The sequence below is a fragment of the Tiliqua scincoides genome, chromosome 1, assembly GCF_035046505.1.
Source record: "Tiliqua scincoides isolate rTilSci1 chromosome 1, rTilSci1.hap2, whole genome shotgun sequence".
Classification (NCBI taxonomy): domain Eukaryota; kingdom Metazoa; phylum Chordata; class Lepidosauria; order Squamata; family Scincidae; genus Tiliqua; species Tiliqua scincoides.
Window position 1 is genome coordinate 214,797,766 of NC_089821.1, and position 24,720 is coordinate 214,822,485.

At 44.1% G+C, this 24,720-nt stretch overlaps 1 protein-coding gene and 1 long non-coding RNA gene across 2 annotated transcripts in view; one reads left to right on the forward strand and one right to left on the reverse strand.

The window, feature by feature from the left end:
* Positions 1-4,287: 4,287 nt before the first annotated feature.
* On the reverse strand, positions 4,288-21,058 carry LRP11 (LDL receptor related protein 11). Its single transcript, XM_066611291.1, has 9 exons — positions 20,973-21,058; positions 17,016-17,173; positions 14,637-14,769; positions 13,583-13,708; positions 12,063-12,254; positions 10,876-11,046; positions 7,590-7,688; positions 6,351-6,452; positions 4,288-4,890 (listed from the first exon to the last, which is right to left on the reverse strand). Exons 2-9 carry the CDS (start codon positions 17,130-17,132, stop codon positions 4,736-4,738), a joined length of 1,095 nt encoding a protein of 364 aa, XP_066467388.1. The 5' UTR covers positions 17,133-17,173; positions 20,973-21,058; the 3' UTR covers positions 4,288-4,735.
* An 833-nt stretch (positions 21,059-21,891) lies between these two features.
* LOC136636874 (uncharacterized) overlaps positions 21,892-24,720 on the forward strand; it is a 41,768-nt gene continuing 38,939 nt past the window's right edge. Inside the window, exon 1 of the long non-coding RNA XR_010793560.1 lies at positions 21,892-21,968. This is a non-coding gene — a long non-coding RNA (uncharacterized lncRNA). The remainder of the gene's footprint in view (positions 21,969-24,720) is intronic.

The following is a 24,720-nucleotide window of genomic DNA, read 5'->3' on the forward strand; positions in this document are numbered from 1 at the left end:
TTGAGAAGCCTAGAAGTGCTCATGTGGTTTTCCTTTGTTTTTCTGTTGTATTTGAAATGGATCAGTTTTTTCTGGGTGGTTGATCATGGTCTCCGTGCAGTCTCATGGAATGGAGTTCTGTACATGCCTATCACTCACCTTGAAAGATTCCAGAGTTGCTTTGAGTGTGCTGCCCCTTCACTTGCATGAAGGAAGTGGAGTTTCACCTAATTTTGACAATTCGTGCATCTGCCCCCACTCCTGTTGCCACAATGTCAACGCCTACTATGATCTCTCCAGTGCAATTATCACTGATACCTATTGGAGTGATGCCATTATTGCCAACTACCCTCTGAAGCCTTGCAGATAATCTGTGTATGCCCTACAGAAGTCAGAAGTATTCAGTGGAAGTCTGTCTTCTACTGTGTGTGCTACTTTATTTGTAAATATTTGGATGGGTATTTCTAAAATGTGATATTAATACAGGATAATGTCTTTGTGGAAAAAAATAGATCCCAAAGCTTGGAGTATTACAGAAATATATTTGAAAGGTAAGTTGCCAGCCATTAGGCTCATGCTGCAAATAATATAAATCATTGTGTAAATATAGACATCTAGAGATAGTACTGACATAATTGTGTCTGTGCAAGAGCTGCTGTTTGCACATGTGAAAAATGTTTGCTCTCCAGTTGGTAGCATATACAAGTCAACACTATTCATAATGGAGGGAGAAAACCTTTCCAAGTTGGAATGGAAAAAGTCTCCCTTTGATGGAGCAATGTTTTACCACTTCTGTAGCTTTAAATGCATACATAGATACTGAAGTGAGAAGTCCTTAAAAGCCCATGTTGCATATATGAAACAGGGATCAAATGTGGACACCTGTGGACTGGGCAGAAATGGGTTATTAATTTTAAGTAAAATCTGATCGTGTGAGGATCCAGGGTTCATCGGTCCTATTGGGATTCATTTGCGTGGTGGCAAGTCTTACACCTTCCACAAAGAGGGACTTTATGCATTGTAAAATCGCTCCCTGATATTTTTCTAATAATTTCAAAAATGCTGATGCTATTAAGTATAGCCTGCCTTGAGAGAGACTGAAAGATTCCTGACAGGAGAAGGCAGAACATGAGTACTGGAGGAGTGGAAAACAGTTTAAGACAAAGTAGGCAACAAAATGAGACTGTAAACAAGGATCAATGTCATCTTGCACTGCCTTTTTATAGGTTTTGGGCAATAGTCAAAGCAGATTTGTCTCTCTGTTTTCCCATATGCTACTCTTATTAGATGTATAGCCTAGAGTGCACCCCAACTGTCTGGGGTAGGTTACATAGTTGATTTATAAAATCTCAGTTAAAATTCTTAACCATCTTGTTCAGTCTTGGCCACTTGAAACAAATGTGAATAGGAATGTCTTGCAGTGTTTCAAGAAGACAAATGACAAGATGGTACCCTGGAGAATACAATAATACACTAAAGGAATGCACTGTTGATAGAGCCATCATTAGTTACTGCTTAGCTCCTATGAAAAAATTATGAAATTATAAAAGCTCAGTGTGAACACCATACACTAGACCAGTGGTTCTCAAACTTTTAGCACTGGGACCCACTTTTTAGGATCAGAATCTGTCAGGACTCACTGGAAGTGAGGTCATGATCGGAGGTGACGTCATCAAGCAGGACAATTTTTAACAATCCTAGGCTGTAATCCTACCCACACTTACCCAGGAGTAAGTCCCATTTACTGTCATTGTTGAAAGCATATAAACACTTTAATGTACATAGTAGCCTATTAAAAGTACAGATCTGTAACATTTCCCCAAATGCAGTCACATACCAGTCTATTAAAATATTGAAATGAATGGGGACCCACCTGAAATTTGCTCGTGACCCACCTAGTGGATTCTGACCCACAGTTTGAGGAAACACTGCACAGTTTGAGGAAACATTAAAGTGTTTGTTCAGAACTATGAAAATTAGTCAAACGGAAAATAAATTGTGCAATGTATTAAGAATACAATAAGTTTATTCTCTTATTTTACATAATCAAATTGGGACACTTAGCAATGCAGGAGTCTGTGTTGGGATCTGAAATTGCTGCTGGTTCAGCATGACACACCCAAAGTTGCATGCCTTTTCTGCATTGATGTGTACCCGGGCACTTGGCTTTTAACATGTTTGCACACTGGATAAACGGGAGCTTCCACATACAATAACTAATGTATAATATATGCTTTACTGTATAACACTTCTCACAATTGAATCAGACAGTGAGTTCTTCAGGTAATTCATTGAAGGTTTAATTTGTGTAGCTACTGATGCCTTAGAACAGGGGTGTCAAACTTGTTTCATACAGATGGCCAAATAGCACCCATGATGCCTATTGTGGGCAGAAAGTGATGTCATTAAGCAGGTCATGACTAGAAATCAGCACTTTTTTCTCACTTAAGAACTTGGGTGTAAATGACAGAAAATATGCAAACCTTGATCATATTATCAGGATATGGAAGAGTCCACTTTCACTGCCCTTTCAGCAGTGACACCTCAGCACAGCTGAGCAGCTGATGGTGGTGCTGGGAGAGCCTGAGGGCCAACTAAAGATATTCTGCAGGCCACATCCAGCCTTTGTGCCTTTGTTTGACACTGCTGCCTTAGAACTTAGCTCTGAAGATCTAACAGGAATCCTGCAAACTTTACGGAAGTAGGCAGCGTGTTAATATTAATGGAAAACTTACTGGCAAGTAGCAAAGGCAATATTGTTGAAATGAAAGCCTAGTTCATATAGCAAAATGAGGATCAAACTACATGTGCCACTAAAAATATCATCGTGCTTCTGGCTTTATAGAGAGAGATGCGACTGGGGGTGAGGGGAAGCCAGATTAGTGCAGCAGCATGACATGAAGGGAGAACTTTTAACCTCATGCCACAGTCCCACTGAAACTTGGCAACTGGATGCTGCTATTTGGCTTATGGAACTTGACATTTCCACCAATGGCAGCATCCTTCCTGTGGCAAATAGGTTGGAAGAGAGGATCAGGACTAAAGTGCAAGAAAAAAGGGTAAATACCCACCCCTGTATGGTAATTTTTTAAATGAAAGATGAAAGTACAGTGATGCATATCACATGTAGTTTGGTCCAATCTCAGTGGAATCCTGGTTAGAATGCACTGCACCATGCTAGACTGCAGGCTGGGCTCACATGTTTGAATGCTCTCTTACACATAGAAGAACCACAAATATCCTAGTGGGACACTAGCTTAGGAAGAGTAACCTTTTCTCTTGATGCGCTAGGTTTTATTTGCATATAACTAGAGATGTGATTATTTGGGTGATAAAATAAAATATATAACATGGCTTCCTGCACTTCTCATTGTGGAGGGAAAAACCTGCAAAAAAAATAAAATTTTCTAACTACATATTGGCCACTGTAGGCTGGTTGGGCTAGATGGGGGTGGGTTGCATGGGTAATGACTGGCTGCATCTGCTGACACTGTCTCACCTACCTAGTACACTTTTAAAGCAATTATAATTTATAAAAAAATGTACCCTTGGAATAAAAGCACGTAATACTGCTTTCTGCACTTCTCATTTTTGTCAAACAGAATCTGCCAAAAAATAAAAACATTAAGAACACCTCTAAGTATAACCCATTTAAATGGGGAATTAAAAACATACACAACCTGTAGTACTATAGTCTGCTTTTGCCTTGTCATTTTTAAAATTGCAGTTATAATTGTACAATTGTAGTTGTAATTATTGATCTCTGTTGCATTCTATTTTTTAAATTTTTAGATAACCACTTTGAGCTGCCCATTAGGGATGAAAAGGATAGATATTAATCTTATTTGGCAAAAATATGTATATGTTATAAACCTGGTGTGAATGCAGCACCAGTGACCATATGAAGCAGTCTTGCATCAAGTGAGACCATGGACCATGTAGTCCAGGGATTCAGACGGGGATCTTTTCTCACTGCTGACGGTGATGCCAAGGATTTACTTTCTGTATGCATAGCAAATGTTTGAGCAATGAGCTTTGGTTCATTGGTTCGAATAAGTCTGGCCTCTGTTTTCCCTTGCAAGCTGGCTGGGCTTGAACCTGGTTCCCATCCCAGGTTTCTGTGCAGAGAGCTACCCTGTCTTCCCCTGAAGTGCAAGTCCTGACCTGTGTTATGACACGAATATCATGAGCTAACTCCAGACATCACTCTACGAGCAGTGTGGATCAGCCATGCACTGCCAGCAACAGGTATCATAATCGAAAGTGGTGCTGCAAAAGCATACAATGAATTTTTATTTTATTTTATTTTTTTTTGCAAAACAAAATTGGGTGACTGCAGAGTAAGTAGAGGGCAGGCCTAAAAGTAAGCTGCTTACATGGAATTCTAAAAGGCCTTTCAGCCACTACAGAACTAGCTCCATCAGTGCTACCCTGTACACCTGAGATATGGCAGTAAGGTGTGTTTGTGGGATTGCAACTGATTTCCTGCACAGTATGATAGACCAACCTCACTGCCAAGGATAGGATACCCCTATATTTCTGGAAGAGGAAGTCATTCTGCATGTGTCAATGCAGTTATATGAATCTACTCTACCGCCGATTTTAAAAGGGATTTTTTAAAGGTGCTTGCTGCATTTTTCTGCAATGTGATTGCTTTTAAAGCCTGCTGAACATTTCCTTTTAAAAAAAATGCAAGAGGCACACTTCTCTTTTTTCCAAAAAAAAAGGTTGGAGGAGGGAAAGGGAAAAACCTGCTTTAGAGATACATCCCATTGATGAGGTAATCAGACTCCTCAGATGTAATGGGCCGAGCTTTCTTCATCTTCTGTCTCACTAAGTGCAACCGGCAAGCAACCATGAACAGCAGCAAAGCAGTGATGGCCAACCCCAGAGCCAGGGGAAGTACAGCACCTGCAAAAAGGAGCAAATCTCCTCAAGAATGCAACAAAGTAACATATTTCTTAAAAGTTGTACAGCAGCCCACTTGACATAAACCAGCATTGACCACTCTCTCACATACTTAATAATAGGTTAACAGAGAATGAATCTTTATTTCCCTTAAAGTGGTTTCAACCAAGATCAAAGATGGAATCTATCAGGTCAATACACACCTCATCTTCCATGTGCGCGTTAATCCGTTTATTTTTACAAATAGCATGCATAGGGGTGGAACATAAGTGAGACTGGAACCACAGCTAGGGCATACACATTGTGGGGCAGGGCTTAGGAGATGGGAGTAAAGGGAGTAATTCGTACCCAAGCCCAGGGTCAGAAAGGGGGCCCAGGAGCCAAAGAAGGGGGCACAGAAATTCCTGATATCTTACATTTTCCAATTTAACCAAATTCACTGCTTATGTGGGATGCTGAGGGCATTACTGTGGGCATATGGTGGCGACTACTGCCAGAAGCCATAAACACCAGGCCCAGGAATGTATACAGTCCTTAACAGTGTCACATCTGGGAGGAAACTGACCTGCTACAGTAGCTCTTTGGTTTGTAGATCTGCTAACTATGAAGGAGTGTAAAGGAGCTCAGGAACACAGCTGTGGAACTGCAGCTTTTGCAGAAGTCAGTTTTGGTATATACAGTTCATTCTAGTGTGAGCCTAATTACAGTGATAGTAATCTCTTGCAACGATTTTCTCTATTTGAAAGATTTAGAGACTTAGGAGTGTGTTTGGTTTTCCGTATCTAGCTGCCAACGCCAGGCAGGCAGGTAGACCTGCCTGCTCTGCATTGGGAAGACTGGTAGACCTGGGTTCCAAAGACTATTCTGGCTGTTGTTACTTTCCCCCTATCTGTTTTGTACTCATTCTGCCACTGCCACCCACCCTTTGGGAAGGGGCCCAAAGAAACTTTGTACCCCCTGATAAAATTCCTCTTAGAGGCCCTGTTGTGGTGACTACCACTTTGCCCTGTCACAGTTCCAATCCTGTTTTCCCTGAGTGCAATGCAGTTCCCTGTATATCCAAAAGATTAAGATTATGTCCAAAATGCTTGGATGGTAAACTCACTAAGATTAGGATTAGTCTGATGGAGAGGCAAAGCATGCCTCTACAAAATAAATAAATCGAATCACTTCTGTCTATGTGCATCTTGTAATTATGATTAAAGAACTGATGTAGTTTAGTGGTTAGACTTGATGGAGGGAGGCTCTGGCTTCAAATTTGCTCTTGGCCATGAAATTCATTGGGCTGATCACTTTCTTTCAACCTAGAATCCGCTTTAGAGATATACATCCCATTGATGAGGTCATCTGATTCCTCAGATGTAAGGGCCCAGCTTTATCCAGTTTCAGTCTTGCTATGCACAATCGGCAAGCGATCACAAGCAACTTGAGTTTTGTTGCTTTTTAAATGGTATCACAATTACCTGTTTCTGGAACTGGATGGCTCTTTCCAGTTTGCGTTCCCTTTAACATGTCAATGTCATCTTCACTGTTACCATGAGTGTCTTTCCCTGAGGTTCTAGAATCTGTAAAAATCAAGGAGATACTGTAAATCTATAATCAAGAGATTATAAAGAGAATGAGGCCACCAGACAGCCCACAGGTGGGCATGGGGTACACGGTAACACCTGCCAGTTTGCCACCTGTCCTAGCCCATCACCTGTGGCAAAAGAGTCAACTAGCCTCACAGCTGGGCTGGCTTTAGAAGTAACAATTAGATCTCTATATAGAAATACATACATGTGCTTATGCTCGCACTAGGCTTTTGATGCAGAGCCTTCTTCCCTTCTGTTCTCTGGTAAGCAGCTGTGAATGTATGCTGTTCCTTATATTGCACCAGATCATTGGCCTATCTAGCCCAAGATTGTCTTTTTTGCAACTTTTCTGTCTCTTAGATCAAAGTTTCCCCCATAATCTGCTACCTGCCCCTTTAATTGGAGAAACCAGGAATTGAACCTGGGTCCTTCAACATGCAAACCATGTGCTTTACCACTCAGCTGTTGCCACTGTGTGCCCATCAGAAGCCCAGCAAGTGAGGGAAGGAATACCTTGACATGCACAAAGATGCCTTGCCTCACTCCATATTAGAGGCACAGCAGGTCTGCCGCCCTTCAAGCCTGGCTTGCTAGAGGCAAATTAGTCATTGAGGGGCTGGGCAAAGCCGTCCCCCTCCTTCCACTGGTGCACAGTTGCCTCCCTAACATGGGATGGACAGTTTGGTGTGCACACACTTCTGAAAAAGACAGTATTCAGCACAATACATGTTAAATAAGGCAGAAAGAAAAATGAGATCCTTGTTTTTCCACACAATTTGCTGACTATTGTGCTCAAATTGTTGTCTTTACCACTGTTTAAAGTTAGCTTTGAAGACTGATCCTAACCCTGACTACAGCAGCCAACTAGGGGTACCTGCACATGCTAACTCAATGTAAGACACTACAACCATTGTGCAAGGATGCAATTCCAAGAATATATGCTGATGATCTGATGCAACTGCTTAGGACTCTAGTAGGAAGGCATTTCTTTTGTTTTAAGGAAATCTTATTCTAAACAATTAGTTTCAGTTGAGACAGTCAGTGAGAACTGTTTCACACATCTAATGGTGTGATAAAGAAAAGAGGTTAGTTGTTGTGGTGTCATTTTGAAAAAGGCATCACAATTACCTGTTTCTGGAACTGGATGGGTTCCAATATGAGTGCCCTTTAATGCCACAATGTCGTCTTCATTGTTACCACCTGCATCTTTCCCTGAGGTTCTAGAATCTGTAAAAATCATGGACATACATTTGTAACTGCATCCCATTAAATCAAAGAATAATTTGCACTGCGGTCTGTACTCACTCCTACATATTTCAATAGCCACAGTATGCACTAGATCACACAGTCGGGTTTCCTTATTGCATTTGAATGGAAATTGGAAGGATTAGATTTAAGGAAGTGGCAGGACATGATGAAGAACAAATGGTATGTCAAACAAGAAAAGGGGCAGGCCAAGGATGCAGACCACACAGAGATAAAGATTCAAGGAACACAGGGATAGGCAGCTGAGCAGGTTAGGGAAGTAAAGTGGGCCCATCTTATCCATGGGCTCCACATCCACAAATTTAATCACCCACTGATTGAAAATGTATTTTTAAAAATTCATATATCTTGCAATAAATTTATGCAATTTCCGCCAATGTGCACCATTTACTCAGTGCGACTTTGTATCCATGCAGGGTTCCGAAACCAAACCTCCCAAGGATACAAAGAACCCAATGTAGACAGATCAAAGCCAAAAAGAAAGACCCTTCACAAACTCAGCCCAGAAAACCCCTGCCTTCCTGTGGGCAGTTAAAGTGTAAGAAGTAATTTACAGACTCCTTGTGATCCATGTCTGCTGTTCGATGTGCTAGTGATCTGCACAAAGGGCTGCTGGTGCTGTATTAAGCAACCCCATTTCCTCTGCTACTCAAGGACCACTGTCACCCAGGAGAGATATCAAATGGCTTACTTCCTTTCTTGTTCTGCTCCCCCACTTCCCCTCCCTTACTGCAACCAAGAAGCTGATGTTCTGGTGCTGAGCAGCTATCCCCTTGTGAGCCACCTAGCAACATCCTCCAGGAAAACAGCCGGGGCTCCCTCGCCTTGCTTCCCTCCTTGGAACTAGCTACAGCTACTGCCTGGCCCCAGGTTTGCTTTCAAGTCCTTTTTCTGCCTTTTGTATTGCTTTGAACCATGGGTCAGCTTGCCCTTAGCACCTAGCCCTACAATCCCTGCAAAGCTTTGAACTTAAATCAGCAGAACTAGATACATAACCTTGGTCTCTGGCAAGTCTGGCCACAAGCCCACAAAACTCTTTTTATCTTCCTGTCCTGTGTGCAGTCAGAGTGGTGACATGCTTTGTGCTTCTATCAGATTATGCTGAAAGTTAGTGGTAGTAGCAGTTGGTGCTCCTACATGAATCCATTTCATAGCTGGCAGATATTTTGGCTGTGACAGATTGCTGCAGCTGCATTAACAACAGCTGTTGCTGCACTGCTTGCCAGGCAACTTGTCAAGCCAACATATATATTATAAGCAAACCATTATAATGCAAGAGATATGACAGACAGGTCTGAATTACAAAGAGTATCTGTTGGGCTCTAGACATCTGAGAGGAGCTGATGTGCAGAGAAAGTATGTTCACATTAAAAGAGAATTGCCTCTCTGTGAAGATGCATCTTATACAAAAATGTTCCTCCTAGAATAAAACAAGTCCAATCTATTAGTGAGGATGAATCAATGTGCAGAAGTTTTCTCGTGGAAAGTGACTTGTAGGGAATAAAGCTACACATCAAAATGGTGACTGCTGAGACACCTCAGGAATAATTTAATGAAAATGAAGTTTCTCAGGTGTTAAATATGACTTTTAATAGGTATGTATGTTACAGTAAAAACCTGAAATCCATTATAACTAGTTCTGACTAGTAAAAACTAGAAACAGAGGTAAAACCTCTGAGGCAAAAATGTCAGAGGTTTCTAGTGTTGCCTACGAAGAACTAGAAAGTAACACACCTGCTGGGAGAAACTAGTTCTGGCTAATCAAAACTAGAAGCTCTGAGCAGCATTTGAGGTTTCCAATATCACCTAGTCGGAACTAAAACTGTCAGGAACAACTAGTTCCAGTTGGGAAAAACAAGCAGCTCTGGACATTTTCAAGGTTGCAAAAATGAGTTTTTCCTACTTGGAATTAGTCTGTCCTGCAAGGCACAGGAGTTTCTACTTTTGAGTAGGCAGTACTAGAAACCTCCAACAGTTTCTGGAGCTTCACATTTTTATTATTCAGAACTAGTAATGATGGATATCAGGTTCTTATGGTAACATCTATAAAACTTTTTTAAAAAACTTTTTCACTTACATTTTCAGGAAGTTCTATAAAATGGATTTAAAGCTTATAAAACCTATAAATCCACACAAAAACACTGCTTCACATGAAAGTCCTAGGTCAGTACCTCTCTACATCCCTCACTGACTGCGAAGATGAAACAGATGCATTGGAGGTTGCTTCAAGGGCAAAACTGTACCTTACACTTGACATATGGCTACCTTGAAAAACAGCATCCCTGCTTCAAGTTTTGCCCCTTTCCTCTGTAATGCTAGATCTCTTCACACTGTGCATTTCCTTACCCATATAATTGGCTGTGATTGGCAGGGGTAAAGAAATGGAACAGCAGGGCAAAAATGACTGGGAGAAGACTTTATGTAAGGATGTTGATGGGCTAATATATTGTGTAATTCCAGCCCCTAATGTATGCACAACCTGTGAGTTCTGCCACAAAGTGTTTCTATCATTTCACAAAAATATTAGCCTGTTATGGCTGAGGGCAAAAAAATTCCATCTTTGGAAGAATGGAAGAGGCATAGTACTCTCTTGTCCAAAGGCTTTGCAGATGTGGGAGGGAAATGCAGAACTACTCATATGAGAAGAATGTGTCCTTGAAATGCCCATTCTCTATACCAAGTTTCAACTAAGATGAACTGTAGGCATGGGGAGGATGCGTAAAAGTACTTACGATAAAAAACATATTTTTAATTACTTCCTTTTCTTTCTCGAACCTAGATTTCCGTGCTCAGACAAAACATTACAAATGAATCAAACCTGACTGACAAATGAGATACTGGGCCCTCCACAAATTGTTGGGAAACTTTTCCAGCGTACATACGCATTTGAAAATGTAGTAAGGATGTTATTATTCCATCTCACTATATGTCCTGTAGTGAGCCGGAAATGGGAGAATGAAGCTGCTGTGTGGCAGCTCAAAGAAATTCTCAAAGAAGTTCTGCAAACATAATTATGTTCCTGGCTGCAAATCTCCACAAATCTCTAACAGGGAGGTTGTGTGACTATCTCCTCAGTGTCCCGAGAATCTTTCGAACATCAACGATGTTTTGGAATACTTCCCCCGCCCCCAAGGTGACCAGTTATTACCATGAACATTTACACATTCAGCAAGGCAATCGGATTCTTGAAGGAAGTTGTTTTCATTGCCTTGGCAGCCACCATAAATGAAATGTAAGCAAGTGCCTGAAGAAGCATCAAAATGCCAGCGAGGGAAGTGCCCATTGCAAGGACCAGCAGCAGGTGGTGCCAAGCACTGCTCTGTAATTGAATAGCAGGAAAAAGAACATAGGTTGATGCCTTAAAATAGAAAAAAAATGGCACATTTTCTCTAATATTTGGGATTCACTACTTGAGGTACATTTTAAAATTGTGTTGATTATTATTATTTTATAATGCTTTAGTTCCTTGACCAAGGAATTGATTGGGTTTCTTGTTGGTTTTTTTGCTTTAACATGGCACTGCTGCTGCTAACGTGGCTGCATCTTTGGCTACTATAAAAGACCTTGCGCAAAGCAAGGCCGGCCTTTCCTTTGTTGCTGCAGATGCTTCACAGACGTGAAATAACAAGCAGCGGAGGGAGCCCTCGGCCAGCAGCTTGCACAAGACCAGTCAGCCCTAGCGCTGAGAGTAGCTGCGTCAGGCCAGTGCGGGCTCCAGCAAGTCTCCAGAGGGCCAAAAGCTCATTGGAGGCTCCCTGCAGGTCAGTTTAGTAATAGACCCCTAGCTGGCCCAACCATGAAGTTAACTGAAGCAGATGGCTCAGGCAGAAGATTGGAGGGCATCCATCTGCCTGCCGACTCGCCTCCACTCACTTCTCCTCCCACTCCCTGAATTGAAAAAAGAAAGAGGGGTGACGGAAGAAGAGGAAGTGTAGAGGAGAGCAGAATGCTGAGCAAGAACTCAGGAGACTGGAAGGACCAGATGCTGGCTCTGTTGGGTAAGGGAGGGCAGCGTTTGGCATACCACCTTAGGTTTCAGGAGGTCTTGGGCTCACTCAGTAAAGACCCTCCTTCACGAAGTTTCCTTAAGCATGCTTAACTCTTGTACTGACCATTATGATTTCCTACAAGTGCTTAGTACTGTGATGCTGCCTGATGCGGTTTTATTGGCACATCAGTGCTTAGGATAGGCAGAAGAAAACCAAGAACTGTACTAATGTCACAAAACAGAAAGTTCAGCATTGGCATTATGTCAAACTCATAAGTAGATATGCCTGTACCAATGTGTGAGAATACAAGAATTTATTCAAGATGCACACTGTTTATTAATCTTACCTGGCAAGAATCCAACAGTTTGTTTCTTTGGTCCCTGAAAGGGTGATTGGTTGAGCTTGTCTGCTTGATTCCTTACAACAGTTTTCATGTTCTCATAGGAAAGATCCTTGTTGGCATCTTCAGTCAGTCCCACGTTGTTTTGCTGGACAGAACTAATGGCTGTGTGACTCACTGTCTTTATTTCAGAATTAACTGAACATGTAGGAATTAAAACAAACAAAATAATTGTGCTTTAAAAAAACCCCCAATAAGGTTTCTTTTTACAAAAGGAAAACTATACATACTCTATGGCCCAATCCTAACTAGGGTCAGTGCCAGCAGAATGTGCATTCTGCCAGCGCATGCTGTCACAAAAGCAGCATAAAGGCTTCAGCAGTCATTGTGAGGACCACCAGAGCAGGTAAGTTCAGAGCAAGGGCAGGTGGAGGACACAGAGGGGGTTGAATGGGGCAAGGGATAACTGAACGGGGTGATGATGGGGGGCAAGGGTGGGCAGATTGGGCTCAGGACGGGGGCAGGAATGGCAATGCCATATCCAAACCCCTTCCTGTGTCTGATCCACCTGCAGAGATCAACACAGACTTGGGCCAGTTCAGAGTGATTTGGGACAAAATCAATTTTAAATCCAACAAGTGTTTTTGTTTGGGCCGCATTGAGATTCAAAGCTTCCCTTTAAACAGCACTGAAACCCCAGAGTGATGAGGAGAAAAAATGGGGGGGGGGGTCTGCAAAAGACAACAACCCTTTACAATAAAGCAGTGGTTCCCAAACTTTTTAGCATTGGAACCAATCAGGACCCACATAGCTTTGCAAGACTAGAAAAGAAAATGTCTTACCAGCAAAAGCCTCTTTTTAATGTACTATGGTGAAGGGGAGACTTCTGGAGCACTTGCTGAACTCCACGTTCATTGGACTGGGACCATTCTGGTTGCCTTGCATGGCCCTTTGCCTGACCTTCAACAGGAGCTAAGGCACGTTTGCTTACTTGCAAGTAAATGCGACCATGTAGCTTTGCTTTTCATAGGGCTCCATACATTTATCAGCTTGGAGGGAGGCACTTCCTTCTTGGGTGCTTTTTGGGGGCTGTGTTCATTGGATCAAAACCATTCTGGTGGGGTTGGATTCTTCTAGGCCTGCCCTTTGTAACAGACTCAGGCACATTAGTCTGCTCATAAGTAAACTTGCCATGTGACTCAGTTTCACTTTCCATAGGGCTCAATGCATTTTGCTCCTCTGCTATCAGCTTGTCAGTTGCAGCTTGATGACCCCTCAACAATCAGGTCACAACCCACCAAGTGGGTCACAACTCACAGCTTGAGAAGCCCTGGTCTGCTGTTCGACAGGGTCTCGCCAAGATCTCTCCAGATCAACTACCTGAGATCCCTTAAGTGGAGATGCTGAGATCTTCACTGCTGTACTACAGCCCCTTCCTATCATAATCATCTCACTATGGATTTTGATGTAACTTAAGTAGAACTTGCAAGCAAATAAAAACTCAAATTAAAGGGCCATTCACTCACGTTTCTGGCAAAATGCTTCATCTGATCCATCGCGACACTGCTCCTCTCTATCACAGGCAAAGGTGATATCGATGCAGCAGCCATCATCACAAAGGAATTGGTAGCGGGAACAAACCCCAACACAACCTGTGACAGATCAGTTTTTAAGTTAGAGGAACACTGAAACAAGACAAAACTGAGCATGAGATGAAAAAAAAATTGTTTAAAACCTAAACTACAAGAACAGAAGTTACAGCAATTGTACAGCTTACACCCTTGTCATCAATGAAACCTCTCTCAGAGCCCACTCCTATCCGTCCACCGACGAAGCTCTGCCAAAAAGGTGCACACTGTGTCGAGTGGGGGGGGGGCAAATTGGGAGGCTTTAGCCTCCTGCTCTGCAATGGGTGTCCTTGGATCTGTGCCAGCTCTGCAGACGATGCATGTCCAAGGAGAAGAAAGGGGTGAGGAGGTTTGGAAAAGAGGGCATACAGTCCGGCATGTGCCTTTGCCACCAGGTTCACACCTCCTGCCGCCTCACTGCTCTCCATTCCTCCCCCTCCCTGCTCCCACCACATTTAACTTATTACTCACCCCCTCCTTGCCCTCACCACTGCCTTACTTGTTCTGGCGCGTGCAGTGGGAACGGGTGGCAGCGTTATGGTTATGGCAGCGTTATGCCCATTGCAGAAGCACCCACAGAATGGTCATCAACAGATCACTCCATGTGCTGTCAGCAGCCATTTTACGCCAGTCTAATCCTTGATAGGATTGGGCTGACAGCCCCATAATTATTTAAACTATACGAGGAATGCAAAGTTAATAAACAAGTCGTATCCCTTAAAAATAAGGTCTGAACCAGTGAAAAACAAATTTGGTACTGTATGAAAAGTACTAATTGGGCAAAACTGTATCACCCAGACTGTCCTTGTGCTGCAAATTCCCTGTGTATGTGTGTAATAAGACACACAGACCTTATTTTAGCCAGATATACACGGAGTCTCAGTTCCATCTCCCTTCAATGTTTTTGACAGATAACGTGCTATTGTAAAAGTGTTATTTCACGTTTTCTCACCTAATGCCATTGGAAGGACAGTCACCGAGACATTATCTGAACTCCTCTGGCCAGTTGTGTCAGTCACAGTCAGTTTCAATGTGTATGTGCCTTCTTGCAAATGAGAGAGTTTCATAGTCCCTGGTTGAGGTACCTGATCCAAAAAAAACAAAAACCCAGAATATACATTGACCAAGCTCCATTCCTGGAGTAAAGCACTACACAGTATCATTGCAGATGTGATGGGCCCTGAGTGGTGATGGGGGAGCAGAGGTTCTTCCTTTTTTCCCTCTGTGTCTGCTGCAAGCAGGTTGTGGAATTACCTTTGTGTTCAGTTGCTGGATGGAACAAGACAGTGAACTACTGATACAACTAGACAGTGTGGTAAAAAAATGCCACTTGCCGCACAGTTCAATTGCTTCATGCTCACTGGAGCCTTCTGACAAGAATCTGCTCTTAATTTGGTCAATTCTCAATCTGCCTAAATAAACAGGATACTTTCTGTCCTTAGGGTAATGGGGACAATGTGATAACCCCAATTCCTCTGCATCCGATTTCTCTTTTTGAATTACAGCGAGTCAGGCAATGTAGCACCTGCTTTTTATCTTGTTCAAACATACAGCTCTATTTGTGGTTGTGCTTCTGGGCAACAGAAATTCAGGAACTACTTAACATATGGCTGAACCTCTGGCATTACTATTAACCCAATTCTGACAGGAAAAGTTAGCAGAAGCAATTACAGCAATAATTGCAACCCACAACTTTGCACACTCTTTTTGTATTCTCCCCCTGCTGTGAAGCAAACCATTATCTGTATGCCCAGAAAGTCCTCATTGTATGCATAGACTAGTCCGCTGTTCACAAAAGAAAACAGGGAAATCTATGAGCAGGCTGATCTGCCTCTGTGTGTCTGAGCTGCTGGTACATGGCCATTCAGAGTTCTCTGTCGTCCATATTTTCACCTAACAGTTCTAAATGGCTTTTAAAACTAAAATACAATGGTATTTTTTAAATTATTAGAAACTGGTTACTCAATTTTATAAGTAGTAGTTTAACGTGTAAGAAGAAAGTCTAATGCCATAAAAGAAGTGTACATTTTTGACAAACTTGCAACTTGATCCTGACAATTGCTGTGCCATGAGACAAATGATTGAGGGCCCAATCCTATCCAATTTTCCAGTCCTGGTGCAGCCGTGCCAATGGGGCGTGTCCTGAATTTTGTGGTGGGGAAGCAGTCACAGAAACCCCCTCAAAGTTAGGGGACATGTGTTCCCTTCCCTCGGAGCTGCATTGCAGCTGCACCGATGCTGGAAAGTTTGATAGGATCGGGCCCTTAAAGAGGAGGCTTATTCACCACTGTGCAACAGTAAAACTTATGACATTTCTCTGGCATTGCACCTGCATCAAAAACAAAGATTGACCAGAAGCCTGGCACTCTCCTCAAGGCTTTTGTTTCCTCATACTAAACAGCCACACCTCATGTCATAATGCAAGCTGCTTTTTAAACTCCAAGAAGTGTAATGAGCAGTTTGAGATGCTATGAAGGGAAATTGTTCTTTGGCAAAGGATAGTCCCTCTGTTTACGTACAATCTCTTGTGCATATGTGGTCCAAAATATTTATGACTGGGTTATAGGAGGATAATAACCACTGCACGTATAGCCCTCTCTAAATGCTTACACTGAACTATGAATAAATCATTCCCTTTGTTCAGCAAATGACTGGTTCCTTGGAAGTTAACTTCATAACTATATATATCCTGTAAAATTTTCATCATATACTGTTCATAGCAAAATATGCTTCTCTAATCAATATTTTTTCCCATTTAGAAATCTGTGGTGGTTTTGAATAGCATCTGCAAAAAGAGCTCCTACTGAATGAGCCAACAACCCATATTATTTATTTAAAATAAATAAACAACTCCTTAAAACAACTCCTTTTATTTAAGAAGCATGAGGTCTTCTGGCCAGCCTCTCTTGTCTTTTGCAAACACAAGTGAATAAAGTACTTTTTTCCCAGGAAGATCAGTTGTAAGGAAGAATGTTGAATCCATAATAAACTTGCTTGGTGTTCTTAACAGCAACAAAATGTGGTGTACAAATCCAAGGAATACTGTATTAAGCCATACATTCTTCGCATTTGTCTTTAGCCATAACTATGACTCACACTGCTGCTAAACCATGATAACATGGTTTAAATATATAAAATATAACATTGCACATAACACCTCAATCTTCCTACAAACACAGATATCAAGAGGGGACAATTGACTAAGCAGGTGCTAAAATTTCTCATTTACCATTTCTTTTCCCAAGCAGGTGACACTATGCAAACTTGACATGCTATTTCTACAAAAGCAATAATAGCAAATAATTAACTTTCACTATAAAGCATTATGTACCTTCATATCAACAGAAGGGGCACCTTGAAGCAATGTCCACTCATACTGTATGATTCCATGGTCATCTGAACTTTCGCGGCCATCTAGAATCACCCAGTCAACAGGCAACTGAAGCATAATGTCTTTCCCTGCCTTGCTACGGGGAGGCTCGTCAGTTTCTAAATAAAATAAGATCGTTTTGTTACTGGAAGAAAGGTGAGGTTTGTTGGGTTTTGACTGACACACTTCAATTGCTTCAAATCAAACATTTCAAATTAAGAAGAGCAAGACTGACAACAAAATATTTCAGAAACTACCAATTCAAAGTTATTTTTGCATATGTCAAACAGAAGATTCAAGGATTAGGAAATCATGTTACAAGATGAAACTTCAAAGGAGACTTGAGCCCCAATACAGTGTATCTCTTTACAAAACATACTACTTTCTTTTACATTCTGTTAAATCCACTGCCAATACAACTACCCCAGGAAAAGCACATTCTGGTCAGCATAACATGGTGCCATCAGCATTGTTCTACCAGAGTAATCATCTGTGCAATATAGCACAGCAGCCCAATGAAGCAGTATATGCTCCCAAAAGGTTGAATGGCATGCTGCAATCTGGGACATTCATGTTGTGCTGGAGATCATTTCAGTCCCCTCTAGAGGAAACCCTTGTTTATTATGTAAGCAGTTCAAAGTCAGAACCTGGCACAAAGGATCCTGATGCCAGCAAAGTCCATTTCCCAGAAGTGGAAGTACTGACAAGGGAACTCTTCAAGTTGAGTTACACAATGTGTGTCCAATGGCATTGCACGTTGTGGTCACAGTAGGAGTATGTCATCGCACAAAGGCCATTTCCATAGGCCTTTGCCTTGTGCTGGTAACCTGTGCTCCAGTGTTTGAATGCTAACTCTGATATGGGGAGGGGCTGCAGCTCAATGGTAGAGCTCATGTTCTGCATGCAAAAAACACCAGGTTCAATCTCTCAATCAAGTAGAGATGGAAAAAAAAATACTTGTCTGACATTCTGGAGAGCTGCTACCAATTTGCATACAACACTGAGATGAATCAGCTGGCCTAACACAGGAGAAGGCAGCTTCACATGTTCAAGCCCATTTACATTAAGCTATCCCAGGACTACAAGGAATCTTCTGAACCCGTTCACATTGAGTTCTTCAATGTAGTATCATATATCATGATACCCATATTGAGCTTCCTTGTTTTCAACCCAGTTCTGAATATAGTTGTGGTGACCTTGTCATGTGCGCAGGTCCTCATGAAGGTGCTTTTTGGATGACATCAAAAACCTTTTGAGCAGCCCAATCCTATTCCCCTCCAGCCTGGGAACCCTTTTTGGGCCCCAGGTGGCAGGTTGCGAGGGGGGGGGGTGAGCAAAGGCAATGGTGCACGGGGGGGGGGAGGGAGTGGCTGGGCTGATGTGGCCCCCTCCGTGACACTCCAGGTGTTTCCTGGGCTCTGTGTGGTGGGGAGAGGTGAGCAGCACTTGTTGCTGAAAGTGGCAAGGACCACAAAGTTGGAACCACCCAACTGCTCTTGCCTCCATTTGGCTATGAAATGGAGCCATTCCAGAAGTGGGGAAGGGTGTCAGGTGCAGGGGTGACGTGACGCAGGGGGTGACTTTTTTGTGTCACCACGTCACCTTGCCCTGGGAGCCAGGAGGCTCCGTGACACTGCTGCTTCGCTACAGCTGGCATTCAGAGGCATGCTGTTACTGAACCCAACACTATAACATAGATATTGTGACTAGTAATCACTGATACACCTGTCTTCTATGACTTTATCCAATCCCCTTTGAAAGCCATCCGAACAAGTAGTCATCACCACATTTTTTGGAAACAAATTCCACAGGTTGCTTACACACTATGTGAAGAAGTACTTCCTTTTGTATGTCCCAAATCTTCCACCAATCAGTTTCACTGGATCACCCCTGGTTCTTGTATTATAAGAAGAGGATAAAAACATCTTTCTATCCAATGTCCCCACAGCATGCATAATTTTAAAAGACTTGATCATGTTCTCCCTTAATCACCTTTTTTCAAAGCTATAGAGCCCCAAATACTGTAGTCCTTCCTCATATGAAAGGTACTCTAGCCAGGGCCCATAAGAGGGGGGTACAGGGGGTAAATTATACCCAGACCCAGGGTCAAAAAGCAGCCCAGTAGCCAAAGGAGCGGGTCTGAAAATTTCCTGGGATATCAGAAAACATTAGCATATACAGTATTGTGTGAAAACTAACATTCACAGTTTGTGTAAGCCCACACAGTTTTATATATCACAAATTGTATAAGTTATAATCCAGTTATTGTATGAAATTATGATTCAATGGAGAAGGGAAGGGACCCCAAAGAAAACTTGTAGACCAAAAAGAGCCTAAACAAAACTTTGTACCTCTGTTCTGATAACATTCCTCTCAGAGGCCCTGGCTCCAGCCCTCTGATCATTTTGCTTGCCCTCTTTTACAGTTCTACAATATACTCTTTGATGTGTGGTGATCATAACTGTAAATATTCCAAAAATGGATACATCCCTAGCATATCATTCAACATCTTCACTACATTATCCAGGAGAACCCCAAGATCTCTTTTCTGGCTTGCCGCCACTGTGTTTGGATGCACAATGCATGCAGTGCGCAATACCTTCCTTCCAGATCCCCATGTGGACATACTCCAAAAGTCTCTCTCTGCCAGTACCAGAGGTCATGTGGACTGATCACAAGTGGAATCCAAGCAAGACCAGAGCCTTTGGATGCAAACCTATACACATTTATTTGGGAGTAGGTCCCATTGGCTTCAATGGGACTCACTACTGAGTAGACATGCCAGGATTGGGTTGATAAACATGTCAAAAAGGCCACTGTGGTAGCTGGCACATCCTTGCAAAATGTAGCAAAACAGTGATCACTTGTCCTTTCCACCACCACTGCCACTATTACTAAATTCAGTGTTTAAGGGCGCAATCCTAACCCCTTGTGTCAGTGCTGTTTCCAGCACTGACATAAGGGCAAACATTCCCTTACTTTGAGGAGGCCTCTGTGAGTGACACCCAACTGCAGAATGCAGCACATGTCCTATTGGCACTGCTATGTCAGTGCTGGAAAGCTGGAAGTGCTGGAAAGCACTGACATAAGGGGTTAGGACTGCATCCTAAATAAAGTGATCCATGTTCAGCATCAGGACTCAGTCCTGGACCAGAAACAGAATAAATGAACTCTATCAGCATGTGCAAACTGCCTCTCATTCTCCATAGCTAAGAACCCAGTTTGATGACACAGGGCCCAATCCTATCCAATTTTCCAGCACTGGTACAGTTGCAATACAGCCCTAAGGTAAAGGTAAAGGAACAAATGTTCCCATATCTTAAGGAGGCCTATGTGACTGCTGCCCCACCACAAGATGCAGCACATGCCCCATTGGCACAGCTGCACCAGCACTGGAAAACTGGATAGGATTGGGTCCACAGAGTGCTACTTCTGGAGCCCAATCCTAGGCATGTCTTCTCACAAGTAAGTTCCATTATAGTCAATGGGGCTTATTCCCAGGTAAGTGTGGATAGGATTGCAGCCTTAAAGCTCAAGCCTATGCATGTCTACTCAGAAGTAAGTCCTATTATAGTCAATGGGGCTTATTCCCAGGTAAGTGTGGATAGGATTGCAGCCTTAAAGCCCAAGCCTATGCATGTCTACTCAGAAGTAAGTCCTATTATAGTCAATGGGATTGACTCCCAGGTAAGTGGGGATAGGATTCTAGCCTTAGAGCCCAATCCTATGCATGTCTACTCAAAATCAATGGGATTTACTTACCTGGGAGTAAGCCCCACTGACTCGAATGAGACTTACTTCTGAGTTGACCTGCAAAGGATTGGGCTCAGTCCCCCCACCCCCCGTCCCGCTTTAAGAAGTAAGCCCAACTCCAGCCCCTCGGAGGCCGCTGAGAGGTGGTGAGGCCCTTCACCTTACCGGGGCCTGGCGGGCGGCTGCCGGGCTCCAGGCAGTAGCTGGTGTAGCCGCGCTGCGGGGAGAAGAGGCAGACGGCGCGGCCGCGGTAGGTGCAGTTGAAGAGGTAGCAGCGGAAGGAGGCGGGCTGGGGCTGCTGCTGCTGCAGGACGGCCAGGGTGCAGCGCGTCTCGGCGCAGCAGGCGTCCAGGCACTGCCGCGGGTCGGCCACCGAGCCCGGAGAGCCCAGGAAAGTGGCGCCCGCCGCGATTGAGTCCTTGGCGTGGATGATGGAGTCGGGCCTGGCCGAGAAGAAGCCGCCGCCCGCCGCCCCTTCGCCTCCCCGGCAGCGCCCCGCCGCCTCTGCCCGCGCGCTGCCACCCCCGCCCGGGGACTCCTGCTGCTGCTCCTGCAGCTGGCGGCGGAACTCCTCCAGCAGCGACTCCACGCCCGACCCCGCCGCCGCCGCCGCCCTGTGCTCGGCAGAGCACCAGCCCGGCAGCAGCAAGAGCAGCGGCGGGAGGACGAGGAGGCAGAGGCGGCGGCGTCCCTGCGGCCTGGGGCCCCCCTGCGACTGCTCAGCCATGGCGCCGAGCCCAGGCCAGACGGAGCGGGCGGGCGAGCGCAGAGCCGAGGGCGACCGACGACGGAAGGGCCTCCGCCGCGCCGCTACCAGCGCCGCCCAAGAGGCGAAGGCGTTTGCAGGCGCTGCGCCATGAGGCCCCTCCCCGCCCCGGCAGAAGCAGCCGGCCACGATCAGCACCACCGAGCGCTGAACAGCTCCCAGGCAGGCGCCGCTCCGCCGCCCTCTCCAGGCACCGCCCGCGCTGGGGAAGGGGGAGGCCCACGGCAAGCTCCGCCCGCCCCGCCGCCTTTCCTGCCCGCCCTCCCCGCACAAAGTTTCCTCGAAGTCTCCAGGTTGCAGAGCGCACCATGCGCGCTTGCGCTAGGTTTGCTGCAGGGACCACCCGTGAGCCCCTTGGGCCTTTTCGGGGTCAGCTTGGACCTGTTTACTCAGAAGTAAGTCCATTATAGTCAATGGAGCTGACTCCCAGGAAAGTGTGGCTAGGATTGCAGCCTTAGAGCCCCATCCTATGCATTTCTACTCAGAAGTAAGTCCATTATAGTCAATGGATCTTACTCCCAGGTAAGTGTGGATAGGCTTGCAGCCTTAATAGCTGGAGAGGCAAGTACTGGCTGGATAGGCACCTGCTTTCACTACGAATCTATTTCTCAGCCATCATTGCCATTGTTCCACCACTGATATCCATAATGTGCACAAAGGAAACTAGGCAGCTGGCAGCTGTGGGTAGATAAACCCAGCTGGGTCCCTTTGGGGAGAAGGGCGGGATAAAAATAAAGTTTATTATTATTATTATTATTATTATTATTATTATTATTATTATTATTAACAACCCACAACTGCTACCATACAACAGGATCCAGCAGGGCTCTTCTTATGAGGTGATCACTGGGCAGACTAGATGTTGAGTCCAAGGTGTGACTTTCCCACTGCATAACTGGCTATTTTTATACCCACCCTGGGCTATGCCACTGATCCTTTGTACATGTGCATGATGATATAGTTATTGGTGGTATTCAGGGCCCAGTCCTACCCAACTTTCTAGCACTGATGCAGCTGCAATGCAGCACTGAGGTAAGGGAACAAATGTTACCTGACCATGAGGAGACCTACATGACTGCCTCCCCATCACAGGATGCAGCGCATGCCCCATTAGCACTGCTGCATTGGTTCTGGAAAGTTGGATAGGATTGGGCCCTTAGTCTGCAAGCAGACTTGTAGGTGTGAAGGGACATTCAGCCCAATCCTAACCAACTTTCCAGTGCTGATGCAACCCTGCCAACAGGGCACAGGCTGCATTCTGCAGTGGGGGGAGGGGAGCAGTCACAGAGGCCTCCTCAAGGTAAGGGAACAGGGCTGCTTTGCAGCTGCATCAGCACTGAAAGTTTGGTTAGGACTGGGCTGATGAAGATGATCTGTGCACCACCCTATTCTCTCACAAATAAGATCATTAGAACATTTCTGACCGAGAGTACTTAAACTTCCAAATATTTCCTTCCTATGTTTCACCTTTTCTTTTAGAGTGACCAAGAAGCCACACATCCAATTTGTTCTTTCTTTCCCTCCCCTGTGCCAGGTACCTGACAACAGCAATAGCCATGAATGCAGAGAAATAAGGCAGTTGTCATTGTATTTTATGACTGTTTTAATGGCTATTCCTTCTTTCTGTTTCAGAAAACAAAATTTGTAAGAGTTCCTTTCCCTTGTGTGTCAGTTCTGCTGAAGTTGATCTAAGTCCCCTTTGTCTTCCATCCTGGTGACTTTCTGCCATGTGGATCAGAGGCATCACTAGGGTTCATGACACCCAGTGCGAGAGCACATTGCATCACTCCCGTGATGAACCTCTTCTCGTACCAGACCTTACAGAATAAATCACAATATCATATGCACAGCCAAACTGCAGTGGCATCACTTAGCTTGGTGTCACCCCCATTAACTTTTTAATTTTAATAGATAGCAGTACAGGTCACCCAACGAATCAGTAACCCACAAAAAACCTGTGGCCAACTGGATGACATACAACGGAATAAGAGTTCTAGCATTAGCTCTGATACATGGAAATGAGGGCTGACTCGTACTAACACCTTATTGGTTCCCTGCTGTGTCATAATAACAGTTCATTGGCTTTCAGAACAATCAGTCTCATTAGTCAGTTCTGAGTTAAGAAAATTCACTTTTTGTTACATAAGGCAGCTGTGTTTTCCTTTTCTGGTTATTTGGCCATAACGTTTTATAGAATACGAGATATAGATATAGAATATATCTCAACACAGAATATCTCAACACAGTTCGTTTCATCTGCATTAAATTTCAGCCTTAGGTACTCAATATACATAGTTATGAATTATGAGATGGTTACCAGTTATGCTTAATTGTATTGGTTAATGTGCTGTGTAAGCTAAGAGCATGATATGTGATTTGGGAAAATTGTTCAGATTTTGACAGTGCTATGAGCTTACTAGGTAGCTTTGGGCAAGCTGCTTTCTCTCAGCCTCAACCCTTTCTTTCTGGAATATGGCGAAAAATAACAATGACTCACAGCCCAATCTTATTCTGCCCCTCACCATCACAGTGACACCAAATTTTTAATCCCATTATCCCCATTTAAGCTTCCTAACCTGCAATGGGGCTCCTCAGATCTGCATCAGTAAGTTTGCCAGTGCAAGTCTTACAGAGAAAGGGGGTAGGGAGGCTGCTACTAGAGGTGATAAGATCCTGTGTGGGCCATCCATGACTGACTCCCCCCCTCCCGCGGCCTCCCCCAGTACGCCCCTTCCCCACTTGGTTTTGATGTTGGCAATGGTGGGGGTGGGAAGGCTCAGGCCTTCCTGCTAGTACTCCCAGCAGCACATGAACTCACATGTTCTTGGAGCACCTTTTGCAACAGGTGCTGAATACTTTACAGCAGTCAGTGCTGTCTCAGGAGCCTCACAATGCCTGCCCAGGGTGTGCAATGTACCTTCTGGTTTCCTTCTGAAACCAGATAAACTTTCTTGTAACATATGCAAAAATCTGATTAACAAAATCAGTGAAGTCTCTGAGGATTCATCAGGTTGGTTGGCAACCTTCAGTCTCGAAAGACTATGGTATAAGCCTACAGCACCCAGTATTCCCAGGCGGTCTCCCATCCAAGTACTAACCAGGCCTGACCCTGCTTAGCTTCTGAGATCAGACGAGATTGGGCACCTG

Excerpts from the sequence above, each read along its gene's own strand:
- LRP11 (XM_066611291.1), bottom strand. The coding sequence starts at position 17,132 with ATGCTTCAGTTGCCTGTTGACTGGGTGATTCTAGATGGCCGCGAAAGT. Across the intron at positions 13,709-14,636 it reads TGTCCTTCCAATGGCATTAG|GTTGTGTTGGGGTTTGTTCC; the intron begins GTGAGAAAACGT and ends GATCTGTCACAG. Across the intron at positions 12,255-13,582 it reads TGAAGCATTTTGCCAGAAAC|TTAATTCTGAAATAAAGACA; the intron begins GTGAGTGAATGG and ends CTACATGTTCAG.